Source organism: Scatophagus argus, chromosome 4 (genome assembly GCF_020382885.2).
Source record: "Scatophagus argus isolate fScaArg1 chromosome 4, fScaArg1.pri, whole genome shotgun sequence".
Classification (NCBI taxonomy): domain Eukaryota; kingdom Metazoa; phylum Chordata; class Actinopteri; family Scatophagidae; genus Scatophagus; species Scatophagus argus.
Genome location: NC_058496.1, coordinates 19,986,777 through 20,001,856, shown reverse-complemented (window position 1 = coordinate 20,001,856; position 15,080 = coordinate 19,986,777). Strand labels below are relative to the sequence as shown.

General features: G+C 42.6%; 1 protein-coding gene and 1 long non-coding RNA gene across 5 annotated transcripts in view; one reads left to right on the top strand and one right to left on the bottom strand.

Moving 5' to 3' along the window:
* LOC124057782 overlaps window positions 1-15,080 on the bottom strand; it is a 1,110,263-nt gene that overhangs the window by 588,631 nt on the left and 506,552 nt on the right. The gene's annotated exons all lie outside the window — the stretch shown is intronic.
* cux2b (cut-like homeobox 2b) overlaps window positions 1-15,080 on the top strand; it is an 82,024-nt gene that overhangs the window by 29,463 nt on the left and 37,481 nt on the right. For 3 of the 4 annotated variants that reach the window (XM_046386218.1, XM_046386219.1, XM_046386221.1), the window contains exons 2-3: window positions 4,756-4,866; window positions 6,978-7,025. In XM_046386218.1, coding sequence (XP_046242174.1) covers window positions 4,756-4,866; window positions 6,978-7,025 — 159 coding nt within the window. Of the gene's footprint in view, window positions 1-4,423; window positions 4,548-4,755; window positions 4,867-6,977; window positions 7,026-15,080 lie in introns of those variants that run through there. The other variant, XM_046386222.1, reaches the window with a different exon arrangement.

Below are 15,080 nucleotides of genomic sequence, written 5' to 3'. Positions count from 1 at the left end.
GCTATGGACAATCTTGTGCCTCACAAAGAATAGGAGGCGACAAGGAATGTACGAAAGGAAACTACACTTATCTTAATCACACACTTGTCCCTGCTCTGCCTTGATGCAGCACCCCCACCCCCCGTGTGCGGATGTCAGTGCATATGTGTCTGTGTGCCTACCCGCTCTTTTTTGTGTGAGACCTTGTGTGTGAGTGTGTGTGTGTGTTTGCATCAGTGTGCGTATGCGTTGGGGGTTGTGAGGCAGTACAGTCACCAGGCAGAACAGAGTGGATCTATAAATTGATGGAATTCAAAGCCTCCAGCATCGATTACCATTATAACAAACAGCAGCACACAGAATGTCTGATTATTTTTAGACAAAGATTCTGTGCTCTCAGCAGCAATTCTGCTGATGCTGTCACACTTTCAGACATCTGCCTATGATTGCAATTAGGTGGGATACAAAAAGAAAAATAATACCCCATCTGCATTTTCCCCTCTCTCCTCCTCCCTATTTTTTCCTCTTTAATTTGTGCTGTCCAAGCCCAGTGCACACAATAGTGATTTTGACTCAGTCTACCTCATTGCGGTACCAAGGTACCCCCCTCCCACCCAGTTGTCAACATTCTGGGCTGTCTTTGTGAAAGGCCAGAAAATAGCTTACCACTACAGATGTAATCAAGACGAGCTAGGTTTAATGAATCAATGTCAAATCTGCTCCAACACAATACATTAGTGAGTCCCGCATTTTAACTAAAACATTTGCACTTCCATGTATTGTTACAGTACATCTCTCTGCTCTGATTTTTGTCAAGAGCTTTGTCTTTGTTGGATTTGGTTGTTAGAGTTTTTACCCTCTCTTTGCCAGACATAACTTGCCTCCCATCTTTTAAATGAAACACAACATACTTGACAATGAGCTTATGTCATAATCCTCAGTGATTTGTCTTTTTACAGATTTGTTGCCACCGCTGGCTTCCATTTTTCTTGCCCGGTTTATCCTTCACCCAGTAGAGTCTGAAGGGACCCTGCAGTGAAGCTGCAACACACATACGTAAACCTGAGACCTCTTAATGCAGTATATATATGGCTGCCTGTCAGAACATGTGAGGCCTCTGCTACAGATGCTGATAAGGTACATCTTTAGTCGGTGTCTACATTTGTAAGCCAAAGGACATGTAAGTCATAGATTCACTGCACGATTTTTCCTGATGTTCAGCAGTTCATTGCGCTTCAAGTGCATTTACTGACTGCCAACAGCCTACAGGTCTGTCCTCTTACAGCCAATAAACCTCTTGTTTCCTGGTCTTTGTTTTTGAGTCACAAGTCACCAAGATTGCTCTCCCCTCACAGATTGACTTGAGCATGTTAGGACTGGTTCCATGCTCAAAATCCCTCTTTCCTGTCCCTGCAGCTCCAATGACAGCTCCGCCCTCCCCAGGGGAAACTCATCAATTATGGCTGGATGTTTGACTGGCAGAGGCTTAATGACAGGAGCTCTGTATTGACCTGACTGCCACACACTGAAAATTTGGTCCCAATCGTCTATTTTAAAACCTGTCAAATGATTACCGACAAAGTCCTGTTTTCGCAGCAAGCTGGACTCATCTTTGCGCTTTTGTAAGTCTTGTGACTTCATGAAGGATGAAACTCAACGTAATGCAGGGAGATATGTGAATTTCTTATCAGGGATCTCAAGGGTGCCCTGGTTGTAGGTTGAAATGGATCACATCTGATTAGGAGGCAGAGGAAAAATCTTTTGTCTCCTGAGATAGCATTGCAAAACACTACATTGTGGAATTCCTCCCATCATCAATCTGAGCAAGACAACCAAAGTAGCAAGCAGTCTGTTCTGCTTCACTTCTTTCCAGAAAGACAGACAGTAGGTTTCATTTGATGGGCTGTTGCCCAGGCTCCCCTCCCTTGTAATGGTCTGGAAACTGTGGGGGGGCTTTCAAAATAACCATGCCATTATGATAGCAATGTTTGGCTTGCATACAGCATGAGCACTCACCATTCTCATCCACTGAGCAGCAATAAAATGTGAACCCAGCTCTGCACTGAGGCTGCTGGTGGACTTAGAATCACGGCACTGTTATATCTTAAGTACTTCCACAAAATCCACTCAAAGTCACTTCTAGAGGAATTTTCTTTTGGCAAGATTAGCCGGTCTGGGGCCATTTGAATCTAGTGGAGGTTGGCTAACTTCTGAAAGCCCACTCTCTAATCTCCAGGAAGGCTCATCCCAGATGGACTGTAAGGACTAACAGGAATTTATAAAGTCCTGTCGCCTTATCCAGCACAGCCAAGGCCTTCTTCAGTGATGGTACAATTTAACAGGAATGACACATTTCCCCACTAACCAAATAGATACTAACACTTTGGTACTTTGTAAGTGTAGAACTTGTGATTTTTATTTTTATTTGCAGTGCTGGGAACCAGATGTATTGTCTGTTTTTGTTATACTGTAGTTTTATTTTAGCCTCAGTTGCACTCACACTATCCTGGTGCAGTAAACTCACTATTGCAACAAATATGCATCAATCCAAGGTTGATAATAGTTTCCATCACATGTAGAAGTTACACACATTTGATTAAGGTTTTAAGAAGTTGATTTTTTTAATGTAAGTATATCTTTGTTACCCATTTTGTGAAGACAACATCAGCAGGAACAAAAAAAGAATTCGGAAAGCAGTGAGGGGATGACTGACACAACTGTGGACAGTAATGACCACCGATTGTATCCCAACTCTTACCAAGACTCAGTGATGGTTTGTTTTAACCATGACCACAGTTTTTCCCCGTCCTCACCCAACTTGTTTTGTAATGCACGACAAATGATGTCATCGTAGATCTGCCTGCCAGATCAGAAAACGACCCTTGCCAGTCGTTCTGAATGGCAATGACAAATGACTTATTGTGTCACTTAGAGGACGCTCATTTGTCTGAACTGTATTTATTCATTGCCAGAAGACATGTTTTTACATGGTATCACAAATGTCCACAAGGCTTGGCATGTTAATTTCTGAGATTGAAGTGGTAAAGTTACAAGATTAAAAACTTGTGAATATTCTCTGAGATTATAAAGTCTGAAATTTGCAAGAAAAAAAATTCATTCATTTGTTCATTAAATTAAATCGTTAAATTAATTTAAATTCACTTCAGAGAGATTTTTTTTTAAATTGTGACTTTAATCTGCAAAAGTTTTTTGTTTTTCCTCTCTGGATATTAGCCCCCCCCCCCCTTTTTATGCTTCTTAATTCATTGATTATTTTTCCTTAATGACCCCAATATGTTATTGTACAGCACAGTATAGAGACCTTTTACTGCCAGGGTAATATAATCCAGGTGCCTTACTCATGTAGGCAAGTTATAATGTGGCGTCTCAGTTTATAACATTGCATCTCAACTCAGACTGTAAATTCATTTCTACTTGAGCCACTTTCTGACTCGTCAGTCCAGGGACTTGAACCAGCAGCCCTTCAATTAGCGTCCTACTTTTCTGACCGTCAGGCTGCCACCATCCCGAGAGGCTGCCACTGTTGAAGTTTCATACCTCCATTTTCTCTCTTTTTTTGCCTTGTGTGATGATTTATTAAATTGCCTTTAAGTAAGACTGCAGATTAATTAAAACACAGTCAATTTAATTTCCCGGCGTCATATATAAATTCGCAGTGGTAATTGAATCCCCTACTCCACTTCTTATATTGTAACCCAGCAGTTACAAGAGAAGATCCTCATCAATTACTGAGAATCATGCACAAAATGAAGAGGAGTTGAATGTGCAGTTGTCTGTTCCAGTACAGGAGAGTAGAGTTTGAATCTGTTTTTCTTTTCTTTTTTTTTTTTTTCCCTGTTTGCTGAAAGAGCCGGGAATTGGATGACTGATCGATAATATCGGATTTGCGGATGGCATGCGGTGCAGCTGAGTCCGGCATGAATGCAAGGTTCTGATGAAGGGCCTACTACACAGACAGCTTTGAATAGTGGATCAGACGTGTTGCCGGGGTGGAGCTCTCATTTGGTATAACACAGACATGTAAAGAAGCAATGTGCAGAGACATTAATGGAATAGCGATTAGGGCTGTTGTTGTAGCAAAAGGGTAATTTGGTTAAAGCTATGGAGACTGCTGTCATGTATTGAAAATCTGTGTGGATCAATGTAAAGATTGGTGCAGGCGATGGGAGGGAGATTGAAAAGAGGCTGAAAATAGATCTGACCTGCGGTAATTACGATAGCAGGCGAGGCATTTGTATGTTTGAATCAGGTCTTGGCCGGGCTTAAAAACCAGCCTTTCATTTCAAAGAAAGGAAGAAGGAAGAAGCTCTATTTGTTTGCAGGGGTGTTTGTCAGGTTATTGGGTCTTGACACGTGACTCACCGTCCTCTCTTTCTCTCTCTCTCTCTCTCTCTCTCTCTCTCTGCCCCCTCCCTCTCGCCCTCACTGGCACTCTATAGCAGTTGCAAGCATATTGATTATTTCAAATACTGATTATCTAAAAGGCCTTCTGCTACTGTAGGCATTGGATTTATTTTGGCTTAATTATTTATGGGCCAGGGCTAGCTGTAAGTATTACTGCTGTGAGATCATGAAGGATTACATTGTTAATATTCAGCAGTGTATTTTTATTTATGTACACTCTTAAGCTTTACTGGATGAGCGTTGGCAGGCTCCCTGAAGTGCTGTCTCTCTCTCTCTCTCTCTCTCTTTCTCTCTCTCTCTGTCTCTCTCTCTTCTTCTCATGGTGTCTCTCTCTTTTGTGTGTGTTTGTAGAGGGAGCTAAACTCTGTAGCGTCTGAGCTGGCCGGTCGACAAGAGGAGAGCGAACATTCCCACAAGCACCTGGTAGAGCTGAGCAGGGAGTTCAAGAGAAATGTCCCTGAGGTGAGTCGAACAACCTCTCCCCCCACACCCACCACCGTTCTCTCAATTCTGTGTGTCTTTTTCCACATCCTCACTTCAGCAGGCACTGACTGTCTCTTCCACCAGCTCAGTTAATATTTAAATGTTAAGGCCTTGCAGTAGTGTTAGCCTCTGGCTGAGAGTGATGAGAGGCCAGGGGGGCTCATTTACAAAAGGTAAGCACAACTTTGCTGCTTACTTTCAACTCCAAAGCCAAAGCGCCGGTTTATGAAAAAGTTATCTTGTGTCAGAATTGGCAGCTGATATTGACCTTCTCCAAATTTTTGTGATGTAAGAGGAACAGGTGTCTCTCCAGGCCCTCAAAGAACAGGACTCTGACTGAATGCAATCTGATAAATGTTAATGAAGATGAGCCTTCCAACACGATTAATGCAAACCCACGTTTTGTGCAGCATTTTTGTTAAAGACAAATGCACAGTAGAAAATGAGTACAAAGAATACAAAAGTGCAGGTTTACAATTTAAAGAATTGGCCAGCATTTTTTTAGGTCTGTCTTATAGCAGTGTTTACAAGCACACATGTATACTGAAAGAGTTCTTGCTTGTTGTCGTTGTTATTTTTGTCTCTGTTGGCCATGAAAAGGTCCCCTTCTTAAGTGATCCTAATGAAAGAGAGAGAAAGGGACTGAATCCACGCAGTCTCATTGTACACATTTCCTTCTGGACGACTTTTCAGGCTCACTTTTTTTTTTTTTTAACCTTTGCAAAATGCATTCCAAACTGCTTCTGTCAAGTTAAAGTTGAGATTAAATGAGAAATGCCTTTTCAGCCCTATAGAATCACATCACTGGTCATATCATACATCTATTTGATAATATAAGCCAGGTAATACAAAAAAATATCTTTTGTGTTTTCATATCAAAATCCAGTCATGTTCAACAAACCTGTGCAACAAAATATAACTACTTTCAACCAATAATATCACAATATCCACCCATCAGTAGATCTTCAACTTTTAGCAGCACAGAGATAAGATTCATTTATTAGCTAACTCGCATCTGCATGATATCCTGTGCTTATTTTATGGTTCCCTTTCTTCCTGCAGTTTTAGGGGTACATCTTTCTGCTCCAGTAATGCAGCGTCCAACTCTGAATTACTGTAATAGGCCTTGTTTGTTGCGACATGCCCACCTTTCAATGTCCAAATAAGATTCCTCCCAGCGTTCTGTCCCGTCTGCCTCTACTGTTTCATTCAGTCACGATACGAAAGCTAGATACTCTCAAAATACCTTTTCATCCAAATTTAACGTTTTATGTGCCTAGCAGCTGCAACCAATCAATTACTACGCTCACTTTTTTTTACTGTTAATGCTGTAACAGTAATAATATTTGGCGCACACTGCTAGTTTAAATACCACATTGCAAGTTTCATTTTATGTTTTCTGTCCGTGCATCACTATTGTTTTTCTGTTTAGAATGTGCACAGACCTCATTCCACTTTACTTTTGTAAGGCAAAATGGCAATTAAGGTGAATTGAAGTGAGTACATGAAAAGCTGAATCTATGAATGATACAGATATGATTTTGTCCTTTTCTATCATCTTCTTTGAAATGATCATCCATTGACATCTAAGCTGAAGTCAAAGAGAATATTTTTATATTTTATAAATGAGCCCTCAGGCTATTTGCTGCGGCTGTGCTGCCTGCCTATCTCATTCCGAGTGTGTAGTGTAGTGCTGTAATCTTGTCAGTTTAATACAGGCGTTTAAGACAGGATCAGGCTGTCACCACTGGCAGCACAATCCCCTTACCTGAGGCTGTGGGAGCTCACACACGTCTGGATCTCTGAGCTCTAGCACACACAACTGGAAAGCTCCACTTTTCAAACATGCCCACTCGAACCCTTTAGGTTTAACCACTAATACCCACACCCCATAACAACATTCCTCACTCACACACACGGTGTAAGAGGGAGCTATGGAAAGAATCCATTAACATTAAAGATTTTCAGCCCTCTCTTGTATGGAGGTGTTTGTGCCTCAGTGGGGCCGGTCTGATTCCTGAACAGGTGGAGCATCTGCAAAATAGAAAACGCTGAGAGTGAGTTTTTTTGTTTTTTTTGTCTGTGCATAGGAAGTCCGGGAGATGGTGGCACCTGTTCTCAAGAGTTTCCAGGCCCAGGTCAGTCCCATGCTTTTGCATTTCACAAATATATGAAACATTCACAGATTCTGGGCTGTAAACCATAGAGTGTCTGGCTAAGAAGTTATAGCACTTTTATTGATGACTTCCTAAATGTTTTCTGCTCTACGTTCTAATTTACTGAAACAAAAGAGACTCCTGCTGGGAATTGTATATACATGGACCAGTGCAGATGGCTGTGGATGTGGAATAAATGATTTGATAGATAGGGTGAGGAATCCATGGCCGCTCATCTGGTGCTTATTGACTGATGCCTTTTCTGTCAAAGTGAAGTAGCATCTATCTGCCATTAGATGATCAGATATCTGGCTTCTCATATTTTCTTGGCTGAGACAAGCCCTCATTTCCTGTTGTGATGGTGCATTCGACGTGCCCCCTCTGACGTCGCCATATTGAAAAAGTCATCTGATACCTACCAAGACTCTGCTCCGGCCATTAAACCAAGGTCATAAATCACATTTGTGAGCTGCGTTATGGTCTTGCAATGCAGAGGCTTATGGAAATGATACCACAAATATGTTTTCAGTCTCGCTCTCCTCTCTAAACTCCAACTCAGTGCTAACCTGAAAGCCCTATCATCGGTAAACATGAGAACACTCAGCATGGATTGCTCAGTTCTCTTGGAAGTGATTATTGGCAGCTTCTTTTTAATGCTTTATAATTGACTATGCCCAAGCAGCCGTGTTCCCTGGCAGGAGCCATCACATTCTTCAATACTACACTCCGCAATACTCTGTGGTTGATTTGTGTGCTAATTCAATTACTCTACTGTAAATAGAGTCGCACAAATATCAGAAGCACCCTTCCATATCTTTATTGTACAAACAGGAACCCACAGGATTAATTTAAGCACCATTGATGTCTGACAACTGGGAGTCTAGAGATGTTTCATAGTAGATAAAATAGATGGCTGATAATGAGCGATGATTTTTTTTCTTCTTTTTTTCTTCCTTGTTAGCTGCAGGCCTCTCTGGGTACCTCTTGGGCTCTCTTGTGTAACTTCCACAGACTTATGTTGTGCACACTGATAAGTAAGCCAGCTTGCAGTGGAGGAAAAAAAAATGCCTCGGCTATTTTTTTGATCTCGAGGTGCAACGAACAACTCTGCACACCATAATAATATAATCCTCTGGTGTTTTCTGATACACTTTGACCTTATTGGTAATGTCAAACAGCTTGCGGAGGCTTGTGAACTTTACCCAGCGGTAGTCTTGGCGACCTCAGTGTAAGCTGTGGGACCTCGACCTGCTGCTGCAGGGGGAGAATGTGAGGAGAAGGTGGAGTTGGATGTGCTTGTTTGGCTGTGTGGTTTGGGATAGACTAAAGCTCCCCTGCAGCTGCACTGTACAGGTGGTGTACGATAGAAAAAGTCCTGGTATTTGTGTGTGTGTGTGTGTGTGTTTTTGTGAGGATGCATGTGTATGAGAAAGAACTGGGTCCTCACTCCCTCCTCCTCCCAGTTCGGAGGCCCAGAGGAGTGCCTCGTGGTATTTGGACCCTCATCATGCCACTTCTAAAGGAGAAGTCGGCTCCTTTGAAGTGTTTGCGACATGACAGGTTCTCTTTCTTTTCTTTTTCATTTCAATGTTCCCCACCCACTTTCTCTCTCTTCTCCCGTCCAATCTCGCCTTCTAATTATCGCTAACCAGGCGACTGATTAGAAACACGTTGCCGACCTAGTTTTTTTTTTTTTTTTTTTTCCGAGGAGCTGGAGGAGGAGAAAGGGTTAATCCCAGAGCTGGTGGCTGTCATTGGTCGCTTCCCTCCTTCTTCTCCTCTTTTTCGTTCTGCTCTCCTCTTTCTTTCCCTGGAAGTTTGCTAATGAGGTCCCGTCAGAGCTGTGGAGAGGTGTTAATTTGGCCTTGTGAAGTAGGAAGGAGATTAAGGACAGTGAGGAGCTGAGTTTACGGCTTAAAATACACCGCTGTCCTTATTAATCCACAGGGCCCTGGGAGACCGGCGTTTTTGGTTTTATAATGAACACTGTCTTATAATGAAGGTAATTTTAATAAAAATTTACGGCGAAGCAGAGGAAGATGGTACACGTCTCCATGGTCTCAGGCACACCTTTGGGGCTGAGGGATATGACAGTTATTTTCTCAAATAACCGATCGTTGGAGAGACGGGCCCGTTGGACCACGCTGTTCACACAGCTTTCACGCAAGATCTCGTTGTGTGCTGTGAACATATAGAACGCAGTCTTCATCAGGTTTCACCAAGACTATGTTGGCTTCTCAGTGCAATTTACACCTGCCTCTCACTTTAGAGTGTAAACTCCCCTCAGAATAAAACCTTTTGTGATGCAAAGGGTGGGGGGGGGGAAACAGTGACGGATTCCTTGTACGTTCGTGGCAGATTCCTTCCTCCTCACATCCGGCTTGTACCAATCTGAATATCAGGCCCAAATTAACCACTCTATTTTTCTCCACTCCTCTTGATGTCGTTTGGTGCTCTCAGAAAAAGAAAACAGCAGTATGGGTCCCTAATTACTGAAACTTGCTTTACAATGATAATCCGTGGAGTAATTTAGCGTGCACAATGAGAGTTGTGGTGCTTGCGCAGATGGAGATTCTGATAAATAGTTTGTAACGTGTAATTAGCAGCTCTGCCGGTTACATACCATTAACCCCTCAAGCTCAGGAATCATTATTGGCCCTCATTATCAAGCAGCAAGGTACGATCGAGCTGACTAGACATCAAAAACATCAAACAGCTATTAAAGCGCTGCAGAGTGGGGGCCGGTGGACACCTGTTTATGAGCCTAACTGTGCCATTTCTTCCCCTGAGGTTGAGAAGTGATGATGTGGGGGAAGACAATGTTTTTATGTATGTTGTTGTTGTTGCTTGTTTTCTATGAGAGCAGCAGAGATATTTTGACTATGCAGCAGCTTTTCAACTCCGTGAAACTGACTGAAGAGATCTCAAAATGGCTGCTGCTTCTCGTCTCTATACGACTGAAGTGTCGTGTTCAGGAAAGGTAGAATTCGAAGGCAAATTTTGTGAGCTTGCACTATCATGATTTTTACGTCTCCCCGTTGCACAGAGCTCATAGTGTAACCATTATGGTTTGTTAGACAGTTTGCTGTAGAATCACAGAGGTGTAACGTACAACAAAAAGCATAGTGGTTGTTTGGATTGTCATACTTGTTTGCGTCTCATTTATCAGAAACATCTGCAGCAGTTTGGACCAGGAATAGGAGACCGGAGAGTTTCTGTGTTTTCAGAGACCTTGCCCACAGTGCCTTGCCCTGAGCTCGCCCGCTATGCAGCGAGGTAGACAAACACTGTCTTTGATCATTCATCGAGAGACGACCAGTTCTTCCTCCTTTTGATTAATTCCTGAAGGAAATGATAATTTCTCTTGAATGTATGAATATGTTATGAATAGTGGAGTGAATCAAAGAGTAAAGGATGATAATTAATTACAGCGCTATGATAAAAGGCTGTGGGTGTTATGACGCAAGCTTCCTCTGTGTCATTATGAGAGGCTCCGTAATTACCTTTCTGCACGAGCCAGCGCTCCTGGCGGTGCTGGCGGTGAGAGTGCTGCTCGCTGAGTGAGTCTAACGGTCATAAAGCTTTTCCCTGCCTAATTGTCTGAGGGGCTCTATGGCACTTTCATAGATGAGGGACTGCGCTGTTAGGAAAAATGCTCGGCGACGCTACAGCTTTTCCAGCCCAATGAAGACAGATCTTCATCATGGGCTAAGCCTTGTGGTTATTAGGTACAGATTGCTTGAATTGTTGGCCAACGTGGGAAGGTGGGGTCGGAAACAAGTGAGCGGCGGATTCGTACAGTGTCATGCAAACGCACCTTTGAGGCTGCGTGTACTTTTGAAACCAGTTTAGTGTTGATTTCTCTGTGTGTTATGTCGTATAAGTCCATATTTCTGTGCCAATGAACTAGATTCCTGCCTCACAGTTACCTCTGAATATTCCCTTTGTGTTATTATTCATGCCCTACCTTATGTAAGGGGCATTTACAGCACCCTCCTACTCTTCTCACTCACTCTCACTCTCCCATCCTCTCCTACCTCCCCCCTGCTTCCCCTGCCGGCTATGACCAGGCTGCTCCACACTGGGCTGACGAGGTATCTCTAATGCCTGTCTCCTGCTCGGCTGTCTCAGGCTCATTGAGCAGCAGGCCAGGCCCAGAATCTCCAGGCCATTACCTATTCACAGCACGTCCAGGCCTCCAGCCTATTGTGGGGAACATAATGGGCTCCAGGGCCATGTAAACCACCGGCTCTCTGCTCCTGCTTTATCACTTGTGTCCTCTTCATACTAAGGAGAGGAAAGGAACGTGGGAGGCAGCAAAGGTAGAACGAGGAAAGACAGAACAGAGGAAGGTGTGGGGGGTGGGGGTTGTAATTGGTCATTAGATAATACTTTCCTTGAGTCTTTTACAGCCTCTGCATCTCCAGAGGGTGAATGTCCTCGCCTGTTCTCCACATCAGTACAGAAAAGCTGCACTGACCCAAACTTAATGCACTTGTGTTCACTGACTGTTTGATTCTTTATTACCTTAAAGTCATATAGATAGATTATGATTAGTCCAAGACGAACAGGCTTATATGAGTGTATTGGATCTAATAATGTACAGCTGTCCATCTTACTTCTCGTCTAATACCAAAGTCCATACTTCGACAGATGAACAAATTGCTCAGTCAAAAGCTTTTTTAGCCTTATTTTGAACCTCTGCGTTTAGAGATACACTCTCATTTAATTTCACAGATCCACTGTCTTCAGAAAATCATTCAGCAGAAAATTTACAATTAGCACCTTTTCTTATTCAGGTAGTTTTTTTGTTGTATCACTCTTTGTTGACCCAGTCTTTACTGAACCCGTTGCAGTGAGCCTTTCTTTGCTTAACACTGGGATCTGTTGCTGCAAGTGATTATTACAGAACACAGATTAACAATAAAACAAAATGTGCCCAAAAATTTGCACTTGTCTTGAAGCTGTGTGATGTCATTGAATGACTGGACAAAGATAGAAACTGGACAAAATAAGAAAAGTTTTATATTGGCCGTGTCTGAAATCACTCACTAAGTGTCTGCTCATACAGTATGTTGCTAGCTTGCTATAGCTAAGTCTAAATTTTGACCAATCAACACAACTACAAAATCACTCCAGTGGTCAGATTTTTACTAGTATAGGAAAAGTCTGAAAACACCTCAGCTGGGAAGAGTTATAAAGCCAGCAAACATAATATAACACTAGCCACCACAAGTTACTGTTCATAGCCAACAGTAAAACCCTTCACTGTGTTGATGATGTGTTTAACTTTAATTTAGCTTTTTACTTGAAAGAGGAAGAATGTGTTATACTTTTAAATGCACTCATCTTGCTTAAAACTGAAATATCAGCAATATAAAAACTCTTGAGGAGCGTATTTGAACAGAAAATGCAGGTCATTCTTGTCTCCAGCGTTTGAAAACATTACAAAAGTGAATGCATTTTTCTCCCCCAGCACAAACGTAAAACTCAAGAATTCCTGCGAAATGTCATCAGTCTGTTTCTCAAAAGCATCTCATGCAGTCACTTTTAAAATAAAATCTCATCAATTCAGTAAATGACCACATAAAAATAACAAAACAAAACAAAAAAAACAGTTGGGTGGCAGTATTTCACCAGTGGTATGTACATTTCAGCTCCAGCTTGGGCTTCTTTTTGAAGAAGTTTAATATGTCTGACTGTCCTTGTTTGTTTCCTGTGTGGTGACTGATTGTTGTGATTCTGCTGGGTGTTTTTACGCTGAGACGCCTCAACCTTTCCATCAGCCTTCCTAGTGTCAGTCTTATCCCTCCTCTGCTGTGCTGTGATCTGATGGTGTGTGTTGGCGTGTTTGTTTTCCTGTCCTGACTGATGCCCTGTCGGAGCGTCCCAGTTGGGTGTATTCATCATTATGGATGCGTGTTTAGAGCCAGGGATGCACACCAGGTAAAGAAGGGGGGTGGGCGGGGGGCGTGATGTTATAAATAGGCACTTGGCTCTCTAGCCATGTGGAATTGATGAGTTTCAGCACATTCTGCTCTGCAGTGCCAGGTTTAATTTCTACCGTCCTGACAGCACAAACCTCAGAGCCGGGAGACGTCACGCCTGACTGCCGCTGCTGTGCAAATGTTAGCCATGTTTGAGGATGGACGCACGCACGGTGCCGACTGCCCTGCTCCTATTGGGCGTCTGACTCATTGTACATCCGCCCCTTTAAACCCCTGTCACCTTAAGAGACAGGCAATCACATTCCCCTCCTGACCCCTCACCGAACAGACGCTCACCAGCAGCAGACAGTAACTAATCTCAGAGGCAGTTTCTAAGACCTAGCTTGCCTCAGCCTAACATGGTCAACTACTTGTTATGAGACAGGTGAGAGCTTCCCTCCCCTCCTCTTCTCCCTCCAGGCGCCTGAAGTCAGAGAGAGCAGCAACACTAGCAGTAGCAGTAGCACTGTCTCTGAGGATCTCTGACTCCTGGCTCACTCTCAGCTGCTGGCAAGAGCACAGTCAAATTAGCCAATAAAAATGTGTGAAATCGGTGGCTCAGCGCCGACGAGGACATGCCAAGAGAAATAAACATCAGCACTCGCACAACCAGGAAAAGCTTATGCGAGGAGGAAAAGGCGGAACGGGAGAGCTGCTCCGCCAATTCCACGGCGCGATTCTCTGATTTCAGGCGCAGAATCGAAGCTGCACAGACAGTCAGAGAGCAAAGTTGTTTCTCTGCTCCATTGAACAGCGAGACCCAGCCTCAGATCAAGCCAGTGGCAGCACAAGTCAAGAGAACATGAGCTTCTGTCAGAGGATACACAGCACACGTGCTGAAGTGATTTAATTCCCTCTGTTCATCTGTGGCGCGCCCCCCCCCCACCCCACCCCTGCTGAAAGCCCGGGAATACCAGTCTTCATTTCTTCGTGATGCTCGGCTGTGAAGTTTAATTTCAGCAAAATCTAAACACGCTAATTAAATATCATAACTTTCTGAAGAAGGCTCTTGTAAAGGCACCTGAAATTTTAATTTAGACTTCAAAAGAGCGAAGACTTTAAAGCAAATCTATTGTTTTTCATTTAGACTTGCAATTTTCCTTTCTCTGCAGTACTGCAGTATGTAGTTATGATTGATCTGGTAATTAAAATATGCAGAGAGGGAAAAATATTAACTGCTCCTTTTTTTTTTTTTAACTTTTTTTTTGTTTTAGAAAACAGCAGACACATTTTCCTTCTCTTTCCAGCACAGATAATTAAATTTAGCACATTGATGTTCTTTACACAGCATTCATCGGCCTCATTATTTTTCCATTTTCATCTTTCTGGTGAGAGATCGATAGATTGATAAAATGATGGAGCCTATCTTAAATAATGCAAGCAGAGAAAAGTTACACTTACTTTGCTGCTGGCTAAGTGTTTGAACTTTTATTCTTCTTTCAAATTGTGTTTAATATCCCATGAAGGTAGATCTTGCATTATTACATGCTAGTGTAAATCTTTTATTCCTATTTTTGCTGTCCCGCTGCAAAAAGGAAAAAAGATGCAGCTTCTCTCTGCTTCTAGTGGGCTTATGGTATATGGGATGATGCTTGTCAAGGCTAATATCGTAAATGATAAAGAAACTGGCAATTCAAAGAAAGACAGCGTAAAGTAGGCCAATTAGTACCTAGGGAACATTTTGCTAGAAGAGATAGCAGCTCCAAATGTCACATGCACGAACATTAGGACTGATTGTTTATAATATGACCTGACAGTTTGGGTCTCTCTAACATGGGATTAACTACAATACTAATTAACATGTGGCTCTATTAAAACAAGCAGCTGCAAGTGAAGTAAGTCTCTTACCAGAGAGGAGAGCAACTCTTCTAGTGTACACCCCACATTAAAGTGCAGCTTCTTCACCACAAATCAAATGTGTTTTTACACTTTAAAGAGATCTGCTTGTTTTATCCTCATTTTGCACTGGAAATACGACATCCTAAATCACTCCTGTCACCATTAACTATCTAAGCCCACAGATAAGAGTGTTCTTTGCCTTTGTCACAAG